The following is a 22,439-nucleotide window of genomic DNA, read 5'->3' as shown; positions in this document are numbered from 1 at the left end:
TTTGCCCAGCCAATTAACCTACATACCTGTACGTCTTTGGAGTGTGGGAGGAAACCGAAGATCTCGGAGAAAACCCACGCAGGTCACGGGGAGAACGTACAAAACAAAAAGGTACCGGCACCAACAAAAGGTGGGACGGTGTGCAAATACCAAAATGAGGAAGAACGTTGTGCTTTCTGGTAAGGATGTTGAATTTTGAACGACAATTCATTCTGCTGCCAGTGATAGAGAGAATGGCGCAGGTTGGACCGCAAAAGCCAAAGAGCGCGGGGTTATTCCTGGAAAGAACTTACTTTATCATCAAGCTCTTCATATCTGCGTCATCCCCCTCTCGCAACTCAACCTTGTTGGTCAGGGCGAGCGAGACCTCCGTCTTGGCAAGTTGAGAAAGCACGTTTTCTTTGTTGGGGTCATTTGGGTCGACAGCTCCTTCCCCTGGCAGGGAAGAAATTGCACTTGGTTTTAGTATAGAAGCTGCTGCACTCTGGATTCTCCGCACCATTTAGACTGTTCCCAGGGCCACGTAAATGGAGACAAACACGAATCAGGCATCTAGACATACAACATAAGAAAATGGGAGCAGGGCCTTCTCACGCCTGTCTCGCCAGTCAACATCAAAGCACTGCGCGAAAAGCATCTGCTCTTTATATTCAATATTATTTGCACTATTATTGTCTGTTTTTATGTGTGTGTATATACATACAGACATTATATATATAAATATGTATATATATATTCATGTACACACACATATATACGCGCACACCCATATACGCACACACGTATATACACACACAGGCATATACGCACACACGCATACATATTCATATTAAATGTTGTGTATAAGCAGAATAGATTTCATAGCCTTCATGCACCAATGAAATAGAAAAACAAGCACTGTGAATTACAGGTTAATCTCTGAATCTGTGTTGATTTTGAGGGCGTGCAGCGTAGGTTTACTAGGTTAATTCCCGGAATGGCGGGACTGTCATATGTTGAAAGACTGGAGCGACTAGGCTTGTATACACTGGAATTTAGAAGGATGAGAGGGGATCTTATCGAAACGTATAAGATTATTAAGGGATTGGACACGTGAGGCAGGAAACATGTTCCCAATGTTGGGGGAGTCCAGAACAAGGGGCCACAGTTTAAGAATAAGGGGTAGGTCATTTAGAACGGAGATGAGGAAAAACATTTTTCAGTCAGAGTTGTAAATCCGTGGAATTCTCTGCCTCAGAAGGCAGTGGAGGTCAATTCTCTGAATGCATTCAAGAGAGAGCTAGATAGAGCTCTTAAGGATAGCGGAGTCGGGGGATATGGGGAGAAGGTAGGAACGGGGTACTGATTGAGAATGATCAGCCATGATCACATTGAATGGTGGTGCTGGCTCAAAGGGCCGAATGGCCTACTCCTGCAACTATTGTCTATTGTCTATTGATTTCTCATACTCTTTCAAATTTTGCAAAGCATTACTTTACTCATCGTGGATGAGCTTATTTCTTAGCATAAAGCAGTGCTTATTCTGTGAGTGCGCACTGGTATAGTCTACCAGGACCTCTACCATGAAATGCAAGTGAATGAATTAGAACATTCATTTGTTTTGACCTAGTGTTCAGTTATTATATTACAAATTAAAGTGTTCCCAACATTGAAAAGAAAATATTAATAAATGTAACTTAATGATTAATTGATATGCGTACCGGCACCTTTAAGGTCTACACAAAAAAAAGCACTGGCATAAAATAATATTCTGTAGTCAGTTCTTGAATTACTCACCAATCAAAGTTTCAACATCAGGTACACTTCCTAAACCTTCCAAGAGCTCGTGCAATAGGTCATTATGATCGGGTGAAATAGCTTCCTGATGTTCCAACAGCAACTGTTGTAAGGAAATGAATTAGAATGGGTCACTATTGTGTCTCAAGTCTAACCCATCCACATGTATTCATTGGATTGAAAATAACATTTGAGACCTTTGAACCATCTTGAATCAGACTTCACCTTGCACTAAAAAATACACCCGTTATCCGGAATCCACGCACTTAATTGTATTCAGGTTGAGTCTTCTCATTGACTGGATAGCACGCAACAAAAAAGCTTTTCACTGTACCTCGGTACATGGATAGGACAGGTTTGGAGGGATATGGACCAAGCGCAGGCAAGTGTGACTCGTGTAGCTGGGACATTGTTGGCTGGTGTGGGCAAGTTGGGCCAAAGTACCTGTTTCCACACTGTAACACTCTATGTCTCTATGTGAAAATAATAAACTAAACCAAACATCTAACACTCCCAATACCAAAGTGTAGGCTCAGTTACTGATAGTGAATAAATCAATTAAAGGGGAGGGAGGGAGGGGGGAGAGGGGGGGGGGGGAGAGGGGGGGGGGGGGGCAGAGAGGGGGGAGGAGAGGGTGCTGCACCAATGCAAGATGGTTTGGGCCCAATGAGTCTACTTGGTCTAGACTGCCTATAAAAGGCTCCCCTCGCCTATGTTCACCCATTACTTGCCAGGCTTTGTCCTGCCCCTCCTCTGTTCCAGCTTTCTTTCTCCCCCTTCAATCAGTCTGAAGAAGGGCCTCAACCCGAAACGTCACCTCTTCAAGTTCTCCAGAGATGCTGGCATGTTGTGTATTTTTATTTAAACCAGCATCTGTTTTTGTTTTTTCTTCATTCCATTATTGGTTAACAAAAAAAGGCACAGACAGTAAATGCCCACAAGCTTCAGGCTGGATACCAGGAATACTCTGCAATCTAGGCAGATGTCGGAGCTCCATTCATGCACATATTTGGTGATGTTTGGAAAATAAAATCCCTCTCCAACAATTATTTAGGTATCTGCAGTAGAGCAAGGGAGAGGCTATCACGGCAGCTGTATTTGGATTACTTTTTGGAGAAAACTGAAAGACGGTCAAATGTCTGATGCAAACAATCGGCAGAAAGCGAGTATAAACAGGATGAGTTAAGGTCATACTGCGTGAAAACAGGCCCAACTTGCCCACACCAGCCAACATGTCCCATCTACACTTGTCTCACCTGCCTGCGTTTGCTCCATATCTCTAAACCTGTTCTATCCATGCATGCATCTAAATGTTTCTTAAACGTTGTGATAGTACCCACCTCAACTACCTCCTCCGGCAGCTCGTTACATACACCCACCACGCCTCGTGTGAAAAGGCTGCCCAGTTATTTAATAATTGGACTATCTCTATCGAGACATTACTGGAATTTATCTTGCACTAAACGTTATTCCCTATATCCTATCTGTACACTGAGGATAGCTCGATTGTACTCAAATATAGTCTTTCAGCCGTCTGGTTAGTGCACTACAAAAAGCTTTTCATTGTACCTCGGTACACGTAACAATAAATTAAACTGAAATGCCAAAAAACAAAAACAAAGTCACAATTTATGTTATAGAACAGGCAATCTGACGGATTGAAGATGGACACAAAATGCTGGAGTAACTCAGCGGGTCAGGCAGCATCTCTGGAGAGAAGGAATGGGTGATGTTTCGGGTCGAGACCCTACTTCAGATTGGATTACTGTGCCACCACAAACAGGGTGAGAAGCTGTGGTGAATAAGATGAGACGTCACATTAAGTCACATTTTACTGGAGACAATAGACAATAGGCAATAGGTGCAGGAGGAGGCCATTCAGCCCTTCGAGCCAGCATCGCCATTCAATGTGATCATGGCTGATCATTCTCAATCAGTACCCCGTTCCTGCCTTCTCCCCATACCCCCTGACTCCGCTATCCTTCAGAGCTCTATCTAGCTCTCTCTTCAATGCATTCAGAGAATTGGCCTCCACTGCCTTCTGAGGCAGAGAATTCCACAGATTCACAACTCTCTGACTGAAAAAGTTTTTCCTCATCTCAGTTCCAAATGGCCTACCCCTTATTCTTAAACTGTGGCCCCTTGGTCTGGACTCCCCCAACATTGGGAACATGTTTCCTGACTCTAACGTGTCCAACCCCTTAATAATCTTATATGTTTCGATAAGATCTCCTCCCATCCTTCTAAATTCCAGTGTATACAAGCTTAGTCGCTCCATTCTTTCAACATATGAGACAAGAGCAGCCGAGAAGATCAAACTGAAAGCCTCAGTTAATTTAATGGATCAAGGAGTGGCATGAAGGGGGGTTATTGTGTGACTAATGATGACCTTGACATAAAACCCTGCTTGTTGGGTCATTAAAAGCACCAGCAACCCGTCATTAAACATTGACGATGCCTGGGCTATACGCACTACACCAATCATTCCCTCTCGATCGGCATTAGACTAATTGTTAGGTGGACACAAAATGCTGGAGTAACTCAGTGGGTCAGGCAGCATCTCTGGAGAGAAGGAATGGGTGACGTTTCGGGTTGAGACCCTTCTTCGGACTGATGTGAGGGGAATGGGCCGGACAAAGGTAGGATGTAGTAGGAGACAGGAAGACTAGTGGGAGAACTGGGAAGGGGGAGGGGAAAGAGAGGGACAGAGGAACTATCTGAAGTTAGAGAAGTTAATGTTCATGCCGCTGGGGTGTAAACTGCCCAAGCGAAATATGAGATGCCGTTCCTCCAATTTGCGCTGGGCCTCACTATGACAATGGAAGAGGCCCAGGACAGAAAGGTCAGATTGGGAATGCCAGGGGGAGTTGAAGTGCTGAGCCAACGGGAGATCAGGTTGGTTAAGGCGGACTGAGCGGAGGTGTTGAGCGAAACGATCGCCGAGCCTGCGCTTGGTCTCGCCGATGTAAAGAAGTTGACATCTGGAACAGCGGATACAATGGATGAGATTGGAGTAGGTGCAGGGGAACCTCTGTCTCACCTGGAAAGACTGTTTGGGTCCTTGGATGGTGTCGAGGGGGGAAGTAAAGGGACAGGTGTTGCATCTCCTACGGTTGCAGGGGAAAGTGCCCGGGGAGGGGGTGGTTTGGGTGGGAAGGGACGAGTGGACCAGGGAGTTACAAAGGGAACGGTCTCTGCGGAACACAGAAAGGGGAGGAGATGGGAAGTAGTGGGGTCCAGTTGGAGGTGGCGGAAATGTTGGAGGATGATTTGTTGGATACGCTGGCTGATGGGGTGGAAGGCGAGGACAAGGGGGATTCTGTCCTTGTTGCGAATGGGGAGTGGGGGAGCAAGAGCAGAGCGGTGGGATATAGAGGAGACCATTGTTAAGTAAGCAGGCCAAATTAAGATATAATGTCTTGTAGTAGCTTCCTCCCCAAAGATTACTTAATTCCCAAAGATTTGATAGAATAAACTAACATTTTAAAGCTGTCTGAACTGACCGAACCTATTGAAAACTTATTTAGAATTCACATTGCTCCCTTTTCACCATGAATATATCCAAATATAGTTCAGAAAGTGGAAGTTTGCTTATTCTAAATGTCTCAATTAATTAAAATGTCACTGATTACAATTCTGAGCCAAAGAAAACACAACAAATAAACACCAAAGTTGGGCAATGAAAACACTACAGAAATGCATCCTGAATTCTTATCCCATCTAAAAATGGCCGTGTGGGTGTCAGAAAGTCAAAATCTAAGCACAGGCTTTCACATTCAGTGTTTGACTCAGATATAAATTGATAACAGTCATGGTGCCTGTATTAGGAGGTACTGAGTGTGTAGGAAGGAACTGCAGATGCTGGTTTGAACCGAAGATTTACACAAAAAGTTGGAGTAACTCAACGGGACAGGCAGCGTTTCTTGAGAAAAGGAATGGGTGACGTTTGGGGTCGAGACCCTGCTTCAGGAGGTACTGAAGTAGGTTACCAAGATGTGTAGACAATAGACAATAGGTGCAGGAGGAGGCCATTCGGCCCTTCAAGCCAGCACCGCCATTCAATGTGATCATGGCTGATCATTCTCAATCAGTACCCCGTTCCTGCCTTCTCCCCATAACCCTTGACTCCGCTCTCCTTAAGAGCTCTATCTAGCTCTCTCTTGAATGCATTCAGAGAATTGAGGCAGAGAATTCCACAGATTCACAACTCTCTGACTGAAAAAGTTTTTCCTCATCTCAGTTGTAAATGGCCTACCCCTTATTCTTAAACTGTGGCCTCTTGTTCTGGACTCCCCAACATTGGGAACATGTTTCCTGCCTCTAACGTGTCCAACCCCTTAATAATCTTATACGTTTCGATAAGATCCCCTCTCATCCTTCTAAATTCCAGTGTATACAAGCCTAGTCGCTCCAGTCTTTCAACATATGACAGTCCCGCCATTCCGGGAATTAACCTAGTAAACCTACGCTGCACGCCCTCAATAGCAAGAATATCCTTCCTCAAATTTGGAGACCAAAACTGCACACAGTACTCCAGGTGCGGTCTCGCTAGGGCCCTGTACAACTGTAGAAGGACCTCTTTGCTCCTATAGGGAGGAACTGCAGATGCTGGTACACACAAATATAGCCACAAAATGCTGGAGCAAATCAGCAGGTCTGGCAGCATCTCTGGAGAAAAGGAATAGGTGACGAGACCCTTCTTCAGGTCCCTAGTGGGTGTAGGATAGTGTTAATGTACGGGGATCGCTGGGCGGCACGGACTTGGAGGGCCGAAAAGGCCTGTTTCCGGCTGTATATATATGATATGATATGAGAGGGAAACTAGAGGTATGAATTGGATATACAGAAATACTAGTTTGTCATATCTCGAGCTTCCCTCTCCCCTGACTCTCAGTCTGAAGAATGTCTCAACCCAAAACGTCACCGATCCCTTTTCTCTTGGTTACCTAGATGATACCTTAAACTGAGCGGTTTAGAGCAACAAAAAAGATTGAATAGACTGGGACTTAGCTCTTTAGGGAACTGAAGGCTGATATTTGATTTGACCGAGGTCTATAAGATCATGAAAGAGCTTGATAGGATGTGTTCTTTGAACATAGTACAGGTCCACTGTTGATTTTCCGGCACCTTGTCTCCAGAGTCCATGTGGATTATCTGTTTTGCCAGACCTACAGAAGCTGAGTTACTCCTGTGTAATTTAAAAAAAATAGTATCTTGACAGAACAAAGATTGAAGGGCGGGGGGGGGGGGGGGGGGGGGGGTTTGGAGGTGGAAGGGGTAAACTCCATCTCATTCAAAGAAATCCAACTTGGTGATCAGCTTGTGTTAACCATATTCAATTGTAAAGTTTGAATGAAATTCCATTAATTACATTTAACAGTTGTGTAAATGGCTGTAAAATAGTTTGGATAAAGAGGTATTCAGAAGCACCTGGAAACATTTATCTCATTGTAGGACATAAGTGCAAAGTACACTTATCGATATTCAAGGCGAATAACTTCAGTCTGAAGAAGGGTCTCGACCCGAAACGTCACCCATTCCTTCTCTCCTGAGATGCTGCCTGACCTGCTGAGTTACTCCAGCATTTTGTGAATAAATACCTTCGATTTGTACCAGCATCTGCAGTTATTTACTGTAACTTGGTGGTTTGCAATGTTCCATTTCGTTGTCTGGTTTAACTTCCATGTACTGAATTCAACTGTTCTCCTTTTACTTACAGAAATTGAATTCCGAAGAACTTGGAAACATTTATCGTCATTGCAAGATTTAACACTCTAGAGTTAGCAACATTTATACAACAGATGAATGCAGTTCATGGAAGCTGGACGAATCTGTGGAATTCATTGCCACAGAAGGCTGTGGAGGCCAAGTCAATGGATATTTTTAAGGCAGATCTTGACAGTTTCTTGATTAGTGAGGGTGTCAGGGGTTATGGGGAGAGGGCAGGAGAATGGGGTTGAGAGGGAAAGATAGATCAGCCATGATTGAATGGCAGAGTCGACTTGATGGGCTGAATGGCCTAATCCTGCTCCTGGAACATTTGAACATCCGAAGCTAATTCAAACATTGCAATAGAACATTGGAAACAACGCTGAACACCAAATTAGGTGCCTCTTAATATACGCCTGCCAACTGCCAGGCTTCACGCACTAAATGTGTAGCAGTTTTGGTGTGTGATTATTTCTTAATCAGAGAGAAGTCCCTCCAAGCCAGATTAATAAAATACAGGGATTCAATCTTCCCATAGGTGAATTAAGTCTTTCAACAACAATTATAAGGTTCAAGGAAAGTGACCCAATACGTAAACACAGGAACACAAGGGCTTTTCTGGACAGGGAAGCAATTCTGAGCCTTATAGGGAAATAATGAGACAACTGTGCAAGACAGAGCTAAGGAGACGTAACAAGTAAATCAGCATTGCAGCACATTAAAACAACATCATACTTTACAATAGAACTTTATTTATCCCAGGAGGGAAATTGATCTGCCAGCAGTCATAAAAAACACAAAATACATGAAACTAAAGTGACGAATGGAAAGGATTGGAGATGTGCAAAGCACATGATTGATAGGAGAAATGAGCATGTGCTGTTCCAACATGTGAGCAGTAACTTCAAACTCTTTAAGCTAACTCCTAAAGACCAAGGAAGAGGTGGAGAGGCTTGGAAAGGCAAGCCTACACAATGGGCATGAGGTAGTTCAGCTAACAAATGTAAAGGATGTATAAGAAAATAACTGCAGATGCTGGTACAAATCGATTTATTCACAAAATGCTGGAGTAACTCAGCAGGTCAGGCAGCATCTCGGGAGAGAAGGAATGGATGTGTACACAAGACCAGATAGTGTGGGTGATTTTATGCTGGAACTTACAGATGCAAAACAGATAAGGTTATTGAAGAATGTAAAATCAGGCAGGCAGGGTGAGGATTTCACCATGGGTCCACTAGCTTTATTCTCATGCAGAGTGAAGGCTGCTTACTTAAAATGCATGTCATGTCCAGATGCGAGTTTTCACATGGCAAAATAATCTGCTCAAAACCTCCAACTTTCCAGGTTGACACGCACCATGAATCTTTCATGAAAATCACTTTCAAGTCTTTAAATTCTTAAACAGTACCTCTGGCATTCCTAACGGGAACTCAGCAATCTTTTTCGTGTACTGCTCTTCAGATTAAACAAGCATGACAATTACCTTTATTTGTTCCGATGGCGGGCTGATTCACTGCGGAGTCTCTTTACAACGATGAATGGCTGCACTGTTGCACTTGCAACTCTTCATCGCGCCTCTCCACTATCCACCTCTCCTCAGCATAATTAAAAGTTGCTTTGCTTCTTTTTGTTTACTTGGCTACAATGCCACGCAGGGCAGAGTGGGCATTTTCTTCTACGTCCCCCAGCCTATCCCTAAACTTCCCCCAGCCTATCCCGGTAAACCACAGTTCATGCAAAAGACAGTAGTCTACATCCAGCCCTCTACTGGCAAGGGAATTACTGGAGTCGCTGCCTCAAAAAGACAGCCAGCATCATCAGAGACCAGCACCACCCTGGCCACACACTCATTTCACCCCTACCATCAGGAAGGTGGTACAGGAGTCTGAAAACTGTAACGTCCAGGTTCAGGAACTGCTTCTTCCCTGCATCCATTAGGCCATTGAACACTACAACCTCAAATAAGCTCTGAACTACAGAGACTATTATTGTTATTATTGCATTACTGTTTGTTTTTTTGTGTGTAAATATGTGTACACGTGTACATATATGTATATATATATCTGTATATATAGACAATAGACAATAGGCAATAGGTGCAGGAGGAGGCCATTCGGCCCTTCGAGCCAGCACCGCCATTCAATGTGATCATGGCTGATCATTCTCAATCAGTACCCCGTTCCTGCCTTCTCCCCATACCCCCTGACTCCGCTATCCTTAAGAGCTCTATCTAGCTCTCTCTTGAATGCATTCAGAGAATTGGCCTCCACTGCCTTCGGAGGCAGAGAATTCCACAGATTCACAACTCTCTGACTGAAAAAGTTTTTCCTCATCTCAGTTCTAAATGGCCTACCCCTTATTCTTAAACTGTGGCCCCTGGTTCTGGACTCCCCCAACATTGGGAACATGTTTCCTGCCTCTAACGTGTCCAACCCCTTAATAATCTTAAACGTTTCGATAAGATCTCCTCTCATTCTTCTAAATTCCAGTGTATACAAGCAAATCCACTCAGGTGACCGAGAAATTGTCTGAAATTGTGTGTAAAATCATGGGAGGAATAGACCGGGTAGATACACAGAGTCTCTTGCCCAGAGGAGGTGAACCGAGGACCAGAGGACATATGTTTAAACTGAAAGGGAAACGATTGAATTGGAATCTGAGGGGTAACTTTTTCACACAAAGTGTGGTGGGTGTATGGATCGAGCTGCAAGAAGAGGTAGTAGAGGCAGGGACAATAGACAATAGACAATAGATGCAGGAGCAGGCCATTCGGCCCTTTGAGCCAGCACCGCCATTCAATGTGATCATGGCTGATCCTGCACCTATTGTCTATTGTCTATTTACATTGTTCTAGAGAATCTCTGTGAAAGCAGCCATTTGTAAAAACCTATCTCCCCGTCCCCAATTGGTTACGCTGAGGGTGATGTCAAAACTATTTGTTAGAATGCATGGAGTTCAGAGCTCAATGGCTGACCCTGCCCAGAGTCTGATCCAACCCCTTAATAATCTTATACGTTTCGATAAGATCTCCTCTCATCCTTCTAAATTCCAGTGTATACAAGCCTAGTCGCTCCAGTCTTTCAACATACGACAGTCCCGCCAAGTATGTGTGAGTATGTGTATGTATACACACACTGAACCGTTTCTCTCGTTTATTATATTGTTTACAGTGTACTATGTTAATATATTCTGCTGCTGCAAGTAAGCATTTCATTGTTCTATCTGGGACATATGACAATAAAACACTCTTGACTATAAGCCACTCTCACTGCTCTCCATGCTCTCCAGATAAGCTGTCTGACCCGCTGAATTACTCCAGCACTTTGTGTCTTTTTATTGTAAACCAGCAACTGCAGTTCCTGCTTCTAAATAGAGAATTGTAAAATCCCTTCCGGCTCTGTGCGTCTCAGTTTCACAACATGCACAGGTCTACAACCCTACCCCAAAATGGTTTGTATCTGCACTCCTCACTGCAGATACTGGAAACTGGTCTTTCACGCATCAAGGCTTCACACACTTCAATATCTTTCCTAAAAGTTGCCCCTTTCCTTAAACCCCCATCATTTTGACTAAACTCTAGGTTCCCCTTGCCAAGGGTTTTCTTAGGTTTAGATTTATTTAACAGAGTAGAGCCATTGTATCGGAGGGCAATGGATCCTTCCCCAGGAAGAATATGCAGAGATGCTATGCTCTGTTGCGTCTTGAATCTCACTTGACATCCCAGTTTTTCCAGATGATGCCCCCCTGAAGTATTAGGAAAATAACTGCAGATGCTGGTACAAATCGAAAGTATCGCAAAATGCTGGGGTAACTCAGCGGGTCAGGCAGCATCTAGGAGAGAGGGAATGGGTGACGTTTCGGGTCGAGACCCTTCTTCAGACTGATTTGTCTGAAGAAAGGTCTCGACCCAAAACGTCACCCATTCCTTCTCTCCAGAGATGCTGCCTGACCCGCTGAGTTACTCCAGCATTTTGCGATACCCCCCTGAAGTATTTATCACTACAGGCTCTATGCAGTCAAGAGTTCTGATTTTGCGCAGTAAATATTGAACGATTTTTCCAAACTCAAGCCACTGGCACATACCGAGTGAGTGTTTATAATTTCTTCAATGGAGATGTAAATGACAGGCTTGCTCAATGTCACCATGTCAGAGTATTCATCGATATTAAACTTCTCTTCTGGTTCCGGCACGTCACAGGCTGCCTGGAAAAACTTCCTGCAAATAGCAGAGGAGAAAAAACAGCGAACTGATTAGTCAATCCCTTCCTTGCTTTGTGTTCTGCTATTTAATGCTTTATTCTTAGATTAAAATTACAGTGCAAAAGGCTACTATCCATATCATCTGGGCTCAAAACTCCTGTTCAGTCTTCCAGGAGATTTAATAGGAATCTGAGGGGTAGCTTTATTTGATTTTTTGGGCTACTGATTGTGGATGATCAGCCATGATCACAATGAATGACGGTGTTGGCTTGAAGGGCCGAATGGCCTCCTCCTGCATCTAGTTTCTATGTTTCTATGTTTTTCACACTAAGGGTGGTGGATGTTTGGAATACGCTGTCAGAGGGCGTAGTTGAAGCTGGGACTATCCCAACATTTAAGAAACAGTTAGAAAGATACATGGATGGGAAAGGTTTGGAGAGATATGGACCAAATGCTGGCAGATGGGACAAGTGTATCTGGGACACGTTTGCTGGTGTGGGCAAGTTGGGCCGAAGGGACTGTATCACTCTATGACTCCATGAATATTACTGAAATTGGGAACTAAAAATAAATGTAGAAATTGGAACCCCCCGCCTCACCTTCTGCTTTATTAAACAAGAGACCTGAACATGCAGATTTTCAAATAATCCCAAACCTGCATCATTCTAATCTGTCTACCATCGTTGTGTTCCCATCCAGCTCAGCACTGGTGATCTCTATAATCCCAAGGATACAATCCATCCAACACACTTTTCAAAATGGCGGCACGGTGACCCAGCTTCAGAGTTGCTCCTGACTACGGGTTTGATCTTGACTAAGGGTACTGTCTGTACGTTCTCCCTGTGACTTTCCTTCAGTTTTCCTCCCACATTCCAAAGACGTGCAGGTTTGTAGGTTAACTGGCTTCTGTAAACATTGTCCCTAGTGTGTAGGCTTGAACTAGTGTATGGGTGATCGCTGGTCGGTACGGACTCGGTGGGTCAAAGGAGTTGTTACCACACTGTATCTATCTAAAACCAAATACCAAGAGGGACCCAATGAAGAATCTTCTAGGAGAATTTATTATCTGAATAGGTGAAAAAAGTTTTCCAATTTTAAATCTAGCCTGCAGGTTTAGAATCTGATCCTATGGTAATTTTCCGTGTTCATTGACATGAATGAGAAAGATTGGTTCTGTTTCTCATTCCACAGATGCTGCTAGATCTACTCAGTGTGTCCACCATTTTCTGCCTTACTGTTTTAGTTTTCCAGCATCTGCATCTTTATAACATATAGTTAATGAAAAAATATCCTAGTTACAGAGAGATAAAGCATGGAAACTGGCTCTTTGGCCCAACTTGCCCACACCGACCCATCTACACCAGTCCCACCTGCCTGCATTTGGCCCATATCCCTCTAAACCTGTCATATCTATGCAACATTTGGCCCATATCCCTCTTAACCTGTCCTATCCATGTAACCGTCTAAATGTTTCTTAAACAATGTGGCATTATCTGCCTCAACTACCTCCTCCGGCAGCTCATTCCATTTCCTATTAAAACTTTCCCCACTCACCTTTAACCTATGGCCTCTGGTTCTTGACCTGATAACTATCAATTGGCATTTGATGTGGACTGTTAACTGCGACCCACTCTCTTTTTCGGGACAATATATTTTCTACTCCCAAAAAGCAACTGTGCAAAAGGGAAAAAAAAGTCCCTAGTGTACATTTTAGCTTCCAATATAATGTAACTTTAGTCAGAGGGTGGTGAATCTGTGGAATTCTTTGCCTCAGGAGGCTGTGGAGGCCAAGTCAGTGGATATTTTTAAGGCAGAGATGGATAGATTCTTGATCAGTACAGGTGTGAGAGATGATGGGGAGGAGAATGGAGTTAGGAGGGAGAGATAGATCAGCCATGATAATAGACAATAGACAATAAACAATAGGTGCAGGAGGAGGCCTTTCGGTCCTTCGAGCCAGCACCGCCATTCAATGTGATCATGGCTGATCATTCTCAATCATTACCCCGTTCCTGCCTTCTCCCCATACCCCCGGACTCCGCTATCCTTAAGAGCTCTATCTAGCTCTCTCTTGAATGCATTCAGAGAATTGGCCTCCTCTGCCTTCTGAGGCAGAGAATTCCACAGATTCACAACTCTCTGACTGAAAACGTTTTTCCTCATCTCCGTTCTAAATGGCCTACCCCTTATTCTTAAACTGTGGCCCCTTGTTCTGGACTCCCCCAACATTGGGAACATGTTTCCTGCCTCTAACGTGTCCAACCCCTTAATAATCTTATACGTTTCGATAAGAAACCTCTCATCCTTCTAAATTCCAGTGTATGATTGAATGGTGGTGTAGACCTGATGGGCCGAATGGCCTAATTCTGCTCCTCTTCCTTACGACATAACTTACCTGAACTTCTGGTACGTCTGGGATAAGTAGTTATTCAACGATGACAACTGGGCGTTCTCCCCTTCAAACAGGTTGTTGGACGCGGCGTGTTGCAGCACCTTTGCGACAGAGCCCAGGTTGCGTCGCTGGTCGGGGTGGAGCTGTCCGCCCGCGGTCATGTCTATGATGTCGAACCCATCGGGCGCAACGATGGCGGGGTTCATGTAGCGATAGTAAAGAAGATTGCCCACAATCTGCAGACGGAATCGCGTCAGATTTAGCAAACACCACTTTGCAAAGTATTTATTACATAGAGTGATAGTGTGGAAACAGGCCCCTCGGCCCAACTTGCCCAACATGTCCCATCTACACTTGTCCCACCTAGACTTCCAGCATCTGCGGCTTTATAAGATACAATTGATAAAAAAAGTATCCTAGTTACAGAGTGATACAGTGTGGAAACTAGCTCTTTGGCCCAACTTGGCCACACTGACCGACATGTCCCAGCTACACCAGTTCCACCTGCCTACGTTTGGCTCACATCCCTCCAAGCCTGTCCTATCCATGTACCTGTCTAATTGCTTCATAGAAACATAGAAAATAGGTGCAGGAGTAGGCCATTCGGCCGTTCGAGCCTGCACCGCCATTCAATATGATCATGGCTGCTTCCTAAACGTTGCAATAGTCCCAGCCTCAACTACTTCGTCCGGCAGATCATTCCATACACCCACCACCCTATGCGTGAAAATGTTACCCCTCAGATTCCTATAAAATCTTCCCCCTTCACCTTAAACTTATGTCCTGTGGTTCCCGATTCCCCTACTCTGGGCGAGAGACTGTGCGTCTACCTGATTTATTCCCCTCATGATGTTATACACCTCTATAAGATCACCCCCTCATCCTCCTGATACTGGATTCTTTTGTAGGATAAAGTGGTGGGTGTATGGAAGGAGCTGCCAGAGGGGGTTGTTGAGGCAGATATTTTAACAGCATTTAAAAGACTCTTGGACAGGTACATGGATATGGGCCAAACACGGGCAATGTCAACATGGACAAGTTGGGGTGGAAGGCCTCCTTCTGAGCTGTATGACTCGATGACTCCAATTGATACACCCACATTCCCCCACCCTCTGAATTGACAATACCTTGCAGACGGTTGTCGTGAATTAATGGAGTTGCAGGGAACTGCAGATGCTGCAACTGGAGCAAAACACAGTGCTGGAGTATCTCAGCGGGTCAGGCAACATTTGTGGAGCAGCTGATAGAGCCACCGCCTCACTGTGCCAGAGACCTGGGTTCGATCCTAACCGCTGGTGCTGTCTGTGTGGAGTTTGCACCTTCTCCCGTTGACAGTGTGAGGTCTCTCCCCCCCAACCAGGTTTCCTCTCACATCCCAAAAGACATGTGGGTTTGTAGGCTAATCTTGGGAGGAGGGGGATGATAAGATGTGGATGGTGGATGATGGATGATGAGAATGGGAGATGCATAAATGGTATTAATGTCGGGTTATTGTAAAGGGGCGGTTGATGGTTGGCTTGGACTCGATGGAGCTAAGGCTCTGTTTCCATGCTTGAATTACTCTCAAGTGCCACGATCTTGTGCAAGGATGGAGGATTATGTTGGGTGTCCAGGCCAATATTTTGTCATCAATCAACATTACTGGGTCAAATTAACAGGTCATTATTGCACTGCTATTTGTAAGAACCTGCGGTACTTCAATTAGTCATCACATTTCCTGCTTTAAGCAGGAGCTAAACCTCATAAAGTACCTCACCTGCTGCTTTTGACATGACATAAGATGTTGAAATTACAAGATGATAGCAAGATAAATGTAAGCATCTCCCTTGAGTATTCTCAGATGCGTATCTAATGTGTTCCATTTACAACATCTCCAATTTGCTAGCGCATTTGTAGCCACAGAGAATGATTTGTTTGTACATTGGGTTAGGTCGGTATACTTAAGCTTCCTGTTCAGGTGGCTTTGCAGAAAATAACTGCATAAATAAGCCGATAAAAATTTTTAAAAACCCAGCATTAATGCATTTTAACCATGATTCTTGGCAAAGTACCAAGGACTAATAGTAAATTGGGGGGTGGGGGGCATTAGCTGTAAAGCAAATGACTGAATAAAGACAAAAGGAGCTACAGTTGATGGTTTACAAAAAAAGGCACAATGTGTTGGAGTAACTCAGCAGTTCAGGCAGCATCTCTGGAGGACTTGGAGAGGTGATGTTTCAGGCTGTGGCCCTTGTTCAGACTGATTAGAGTGAGGTGGGTGGGGGGGGGGGGGGGGGGTAAAGCTGGAAAAGAGATGAGGATGGGAGAAAGCCTGGCTAATGATAGGTGGTTACAGGTAGGGGGGTTGGAGGATTAAATGGCGAAAAGGTGGACAAAGTCTAGAGATGAAGGTAAAAGGATGTGAAATAGGGAGAGAAGGGGTGTGAAATGAGAAAGCGATATTGGTGGAAGGGTAATGGGGAGGACGGGAAGGTAGGAGAAATAGGTGCGAATCCTGGTGTGGCACAAGGAAGAGAGCGGGAGCAAAAAGGGGGGGGATTGGGATTTGTAAGTTAGCTGCCTAAAATTGGAGAATTCAAGGTTCATATCTTTGGATTGTACACTACACAAGTGGATTATGAGGAGCTGTTCCTCCATTTTGCATATGGTTCTCTCTGGCAATTTAGAAGGCCCAGGACAGAAAGTCGGTTTGGGAATGGGAAGGGGGAGTTAAAATGGGTTAGCAACTGAGGGATCCAGTAGGCCTTTGCGGACAGAGAGCAAATGTTCAGCAAAATGGCCGCCCACTCTACATTTGGTCTCGCCGATGTAAATGAAGCCACATTGGGAGCTGACACCTGGTTTACAGACTGAACACCCGGTTAGGTTTCCAATTCATGACACTCAAACTGAAATTATTTGTTGAAACATAGAAGAATAGGGTGTCTAACACACAAAGTCAAATGGTGCACGCACATTTTGTGTACTATTTAAACAAGAATATGACTGAACTAACCTTCCCCAACAAACAAAAAAAAATTAAACTCTTGGACAAACTTTGTTTGAGAAGAAAAAACAAGGAGAAAATTGGGATCAGTGCCTTCAAGCAATTAAAACCAAAGCTGCTCATGTACAAATCTGTAACTTGCACCAACACAATCAGGGTTGCCAACTGTCCCGTATTAGCCAGGACATCCCGTATATTGGGCTAAATTGTTTTTTGTACAACTGCCCTTGTCCCGTATTATGCCCGGGGGGCGCTGTAGGCCCGGGGGCCACTGTAGACCCGGACACTGTAGGCCCGGGAGCCGCTGTAGGCCCCGACAGTGTAGGCCTGGGGGCTGCTGTAGGCCCGGACAGTGAAGGCCCCGAGGCCTGGGCACTGCCTAATGGAGGTTGCGTAACAACCCGCCTCCCGGCCCGGGTGGCCGCCATTGGTAGAGCGGGAGCACGTGGTCGCTGACTGGGTGAGGTCACATGGGGCGCGGTGCGGTGACGTCACCTTTTGTCCCTTATTTGGGAGTGAGAAAGTTGGCAACCCTAATCACAATGCAGACGTGCAAGAAACCTGTTTTGCAACATCTAGTTGCAAACAACTCTTCAAACTTATTTGAATCAAGTAAGAATACACACTTGCTGACTCTTCCGATTAAAGTTTGCAGTTACCAAGACATTAAGCATTTATTTGGAAGAAAATTTATTTGCCAACAAATTCCCCTTGGTGCAATTGTAAGAATTCGTGTGTACTTATAGAAAAGTAAATAACTAATTATGGCCAATACATTTCTAAGGGACTAAGTTTCCATCCGATCAACAAAAGATTCCAATGAAAAAAAAGGTTTTAATTGAAATATTTTCTAAGAATCATAGAAAAAGTTATATTGATTGCAACATTTCAGGACATTGGCACGAGATCACAGCATTTGTGCAATTAAAGTCACTTGGCTAAAACAAGGGTGCCATTAAGCTGGAAAGGGTACAAAAATAATTCACATGGATTTTACTGGGACTGGGCAGCTGGATTTCAGAGGAGAGACTGGATAGGGTGGAAGTTGTTTCCCCTGGAGAGTGGTCAAGTCTGAAAACCCGGAGGGCACAAATCTAAGGTGAAAGGTCACATTTTTTCACACTGAGGATTGTGGGTATGTGGAATTAATTGGCTATATTTAAGAGGGAGTTAGATGTGGCCCTTGTGGCTAAAGGGATCAGGGGGTATGGAGAGAAGGGAGGTACAGGATACTGAGTTGGATGATCAGCCATGATCATATTGAATGGCGGTGCAGGCTCGAAGGGCCGAATGGCCTACTCCTGCACCTATTTTCTATGTTTCTATGTAACTGTCAGTGGAAGTGTAGATTCAGGTACCACTACAGACAAGACCTTATTGCCTTCCATCACAGTGGGAACTGTGGAGGAGCCGCTGTGGTGGATGTTTACGTCAAATTTTATGTAGTTGTGTGTCTTGTGACTATATTTGGTATGACTGTAAGGCAAACCAAATTCTTTGTATGTTGCAAAACATACTTGGCTAATAAAATTATGATTACGAATTTTTAAAGGACATATTTTGAGAGTCAGAGAGCCACAGAGCCATAGAGTGTGGAAACAGGCCTTTCAGCCCAACTTGCCCACACTGACCAACATGTTCCATCTGCACTGTTCTCACCTGCCTGTGTTTGGCCCACATCCCTCTAAATCTGTCCTATCCATGTATTTCTATGGGTACATGGATAGATAAAAAAGGCTTTGAGGGATGTGGGCCAAATACAGGCAATTGGGATGAGGTCAGGGATGCAAAATAATCATCATCATGAAGTTGTGCCAATGGGCCTGTTTCCAAGCTGTATAACTCTAAAGGGTAACAAGTTGAAGGACATTCTTGCTATTGAGGGAGTGCAGTGTACGTTCACGAGGTTAATTCCCGAGATGGTCATATTATGAAAGAATGGAGCGACTGAACAAAATCACTTTATAAAATCAATACAAAACTATTAAAAAATTTCAACAAGGTTGCCCCACTTTTAATGCATTTTTTTTAGATTTTAGATTTAGATTCTACAACGCGGAAACAGGCCCTTTCGGCCCACCAAGTCCGCGCCGCCCAGCGATCCCCGCACATTAACACTATCCTACACACACCAGGGACAATTTTTTACATTTACCCAGCTAATTAACCTACAAACCTGCACGTCTTTGGAGTGTGGGCGGAAACCGAAGATCTCGGAGAAAACCCACGCAGGTCACGGGGAGAACGTACAAACTCCGTACAGACGGCGCCCGTAGTCAGGATCGAACCTGAGTCTCCGGCGCTGCATTCGCTGTAAGGCAGCAACTCTACCGCTGCCTTTCATGGACATAAGAAATAAAAGCTAACACCCCTTGTAATATTTTTTCAAAAACAGTTGTTGAAGTGGCCTTTGATCCAAAATGGATGACATTTTGGGACATAACTTGCCAGCCCTAGTGAGGCCAGTGAAAAATAAAATCTAACAATAGACTTGCACACAGCTACCTTTAGTAGTTCATCTTCAGTGGAATCTGGAAATTTCTCATGAAGCGAGTTCTTCAGAACTTTGGCTATGTACCTCATTCCATAACTACACAGACAAATGGATTAAAACAATGAGAAATGGAAAAAAAAAAATTAACATCGGTGTAAAAAATGAATTCAAGCATGACAAAACACAAACTGGTTTGAAACTTAAAACAAAAGAAAATTAAATGCTGTTGAAAGTGTTTTTAATGCGAGTCATTTTACCAAGTTAATAAAGAAAATGCTCTTGTGCCCCCTACAGGGAAGTTAAAGTCACTCATTCAGCACAAGGATAAACCAAACGTTAATGTAAGAAAATAACTGCAGATGCGGGTACAAATCGAAGGTATTTATTTCACAAAATACTGGAGTAACTCAGCAGGTCAGGCAGCATCTCAGGAGAGAAGGAATGGGTGACGTTTCGGGTCGAGACCCTTCTTCAGTCTGTAGATCTTATCGAAACGTATAAGATTATTAAGGGGTTGGACACGTTAGAGGCAGGAAACATGTTCCCAATGTTGGGGGAGTCCAGAACAAGGGGCCACAGTTTAAGAATAAGGGGTAGGCCATTTAGAACTGAGATGAGGAAAAACTTTTTCAGTCAGAGAGTTGTGGAATTCTCTGCCTCAGAAGGCAGTGGAGGCCAATTCTCTGAATGCATTCAAGAGAGAGCTAGATAGAGCTCTTAAGGATAGCGGAGTCAGGGGGTATGGGGAGAAGGCAGGAACGGTGTACTGATTGAGAATGATCAGCCATGATCACATTGAATGGTGGTGCTGGCTCGAAGGGCCGAATGGCCTCCTCCAGCACCTATTGTCTATTGTCACCCATTCCTTCTCTCCCGGGATGCTGCCTGACCTGTTGAGTTACTCCAGCATTTTGTGAAACCAAACTTTAATGATTAGTTCGATAAGTAAGCTAATCAATTTAAAGGAAAGCAACTTTTACAGCATGTGAGAAGGCAAAAAGTAGGGATTTTGTAAATTTTTGCATGTTAACTACAGAATGTTTAAATAGTTTCTGATGTTTTTTTACTCTTTTAACATAATAGTTCATTTCGATCCAAAATAAACTTGATTTAACTGGCAGCCCATAAGTAGTACTGGAGAAAGAATGTGAACAACAACTATCACACTTCTCTGAAGATGACTACAGTGAGGAGCCCTAGATTAAATAGACAAGGGTCTTTGTGCATCTGTTCATATCATTATGAAAGTCTAGAAACTCTACCGCTGCATCACTGTGCCGCCCTGATATTCATTTTGTATTCACTTCCCACCAGTGTGAAATGAAGTATACAAAATCATCAGGATTCATCCTAATTTGGGGGCAGCAATGAATTGTTTACAAGTGCAATTATCAAGATCAGAATACATTAGCTGGATTGGCTAGACAATTAACTCAAAGCATAATTCAAAACAAAAGATGGAATAGAAATTGGTTTAAACCACATCTTAGGTACATATTCAATAAATACTCCTAACACAACTAAAAATAAAATATAAAAATATTAACATAAAAAGTAATGGGCAGGTAGCATTACTTGTGCTGTTTTTTTGACAGGCAAGTTTGACAGGTCTGTCAATATCAAACTGTTGATACCATTTAAGGGCAGCCTGCCTCTATTAAAGGGGATGAGAACTTTTGCTGAGAGCACTTCACGTGGGGTTATGTCACTTAAAGCAGGCAGGTACTCAGGAACAGCTTTATCCCCTCTGTTATCAGGCTTCGAAATGTTCCTTCCACGAGCTAGTCTGATTCACTTCTACCCCATTGCAGACATTGGACTTTGTCTAAGGAACTGATGCGCTACAATGCCGAGGACGATATTCTGCACCCTGTGACCTCCCCGTTGATCTATATATTTGCACTTGAGTTTGACTTGATTGCACTTATGTATGGCATTATATGGTTTGATTGGATAGCAAGCAATACAAAGCCTTTTCACTGTACTTTAGGACAGTAAACATGCAAAACAGCTTTACACTGTACCTCCGTCCAATAATAAATCTAAACCTAAAATTTTCAGAACAATTTGCTCATCGACAAGGATATTGGATTTACGTACAAGTTTTCCATTCACATTTCCCACGAACACCCAAGTTTTAAAGCCATAAAACCATTGTGGCTAAGTTGCATTTTGTATTGACCTTTGTGGCTTCAGTACACTAGCACATATATAACATCTTGAAAGTGAAAATGGGTATCTTAATATCGTTTCCTCCAGCAGTTTTAGACTGGAGAGAAATATTAATATAAAGATTTTGAGAGGTGCCCGTGTAAACTAATAAAACGTTAGTACTAGAAAATAACTGCAGATGCTGGTACAAATCGATTTATTCGCAAAATGCTGGAGTAACTCAGCAGGTCAGGCAGCATCTCGGGAGAGAAGGAATGGGTGATGTTTCGGGTCGAGACCCTTCTGAAAACGTCACCCATTCCTTCTCTCCCGAGATGCTGCCTGACCTGCTGAGTTACTCCAGCATTTTGTGAATAAAACGTTAGTACTGACAGGAACAATCTATTCCTCTCACGTGTACACGATCATGAGAGTAATAGTTAAGGTCAATGCTCAGAGTATTTAGCCCAGATTAGGGGAATCGAGAATAGAACAAAGGTTTAAAGTGTGGAGAGGGGCGGGGGCAAATAATTATTACGTGCCTGAGGGGTAACTTTTGTTTTTACACAAAGGGTGGTGGGTAAATGAAACGATTTGCCAGAGAGGCAGTTGAGGCAGGTACTATCATAATGTTTAAGAGACATTTGGACAGGTACATGGATAGGATCGGTTTAGAGGGATATGGGCCAAACGTGGGCAGGTGGGACTAATGTAGATGGGGCATGTTAGTT

At 43.8% G+C, this 22,439-nt stretch overlaps 1 protein-coding gene across 1 annotated transcript in view; it reads right to left on the bottom strand.

Annotated features, from left to right (window-relative positions):
- iqgap2 (IQ motif containing GTPase activating protein 2) overlaps positions 1 to 22,439 on the bottom strand; it is a 336,236-nt gene that overhangs the window by 34,060 nt on the left and 279,737 nt on the right. The window contains exons 28-32 of the mRNA XM_078396643.1: positions 19,569 to 19,653; positions 14,081 to 14,313; positions 11,569 to 11,701; positions 1,777 to 1,879; positions 294 to 435 (exon numbers count right to left, since the gene is read on the bottom strand). Of these exons, the coding sequence (XP_078252769.1) occupies positions 294 to 435; positions 1,777 to 1,879; positions 11,569 to 11,701; positions 14,081 to 14,313; positions 19,569 to 19,653 (696 nt within the window). The remainder of the gene's footprint in view (positions 1 to 293; positions 436 to 1,776; positions 1,880 to 11,568; positions 11,702 to 14,080; positions 14,314 to 19,568; positions 19,654 to 22,439) is intronic.

This window comes from Rhinoraja longicauda, chromosome 3, assembly GCF_053455715.1.
Source record: "Rhinoraja longicauda isolate Sanriku21f chromosome 3, sRhiLon1.1, whole genome shotgun sequence".
Classification (NCBI taxonomy): Eukaryota; Metazoa; Chordata; class Chondrichthyes; order Rajiformes; family Arhynchobatidae; genus Rhinoraja; species Rhinoraja longicauda.
This window is presented reverse-complemented; position numbering and strand designations above follow the sequence as displayed.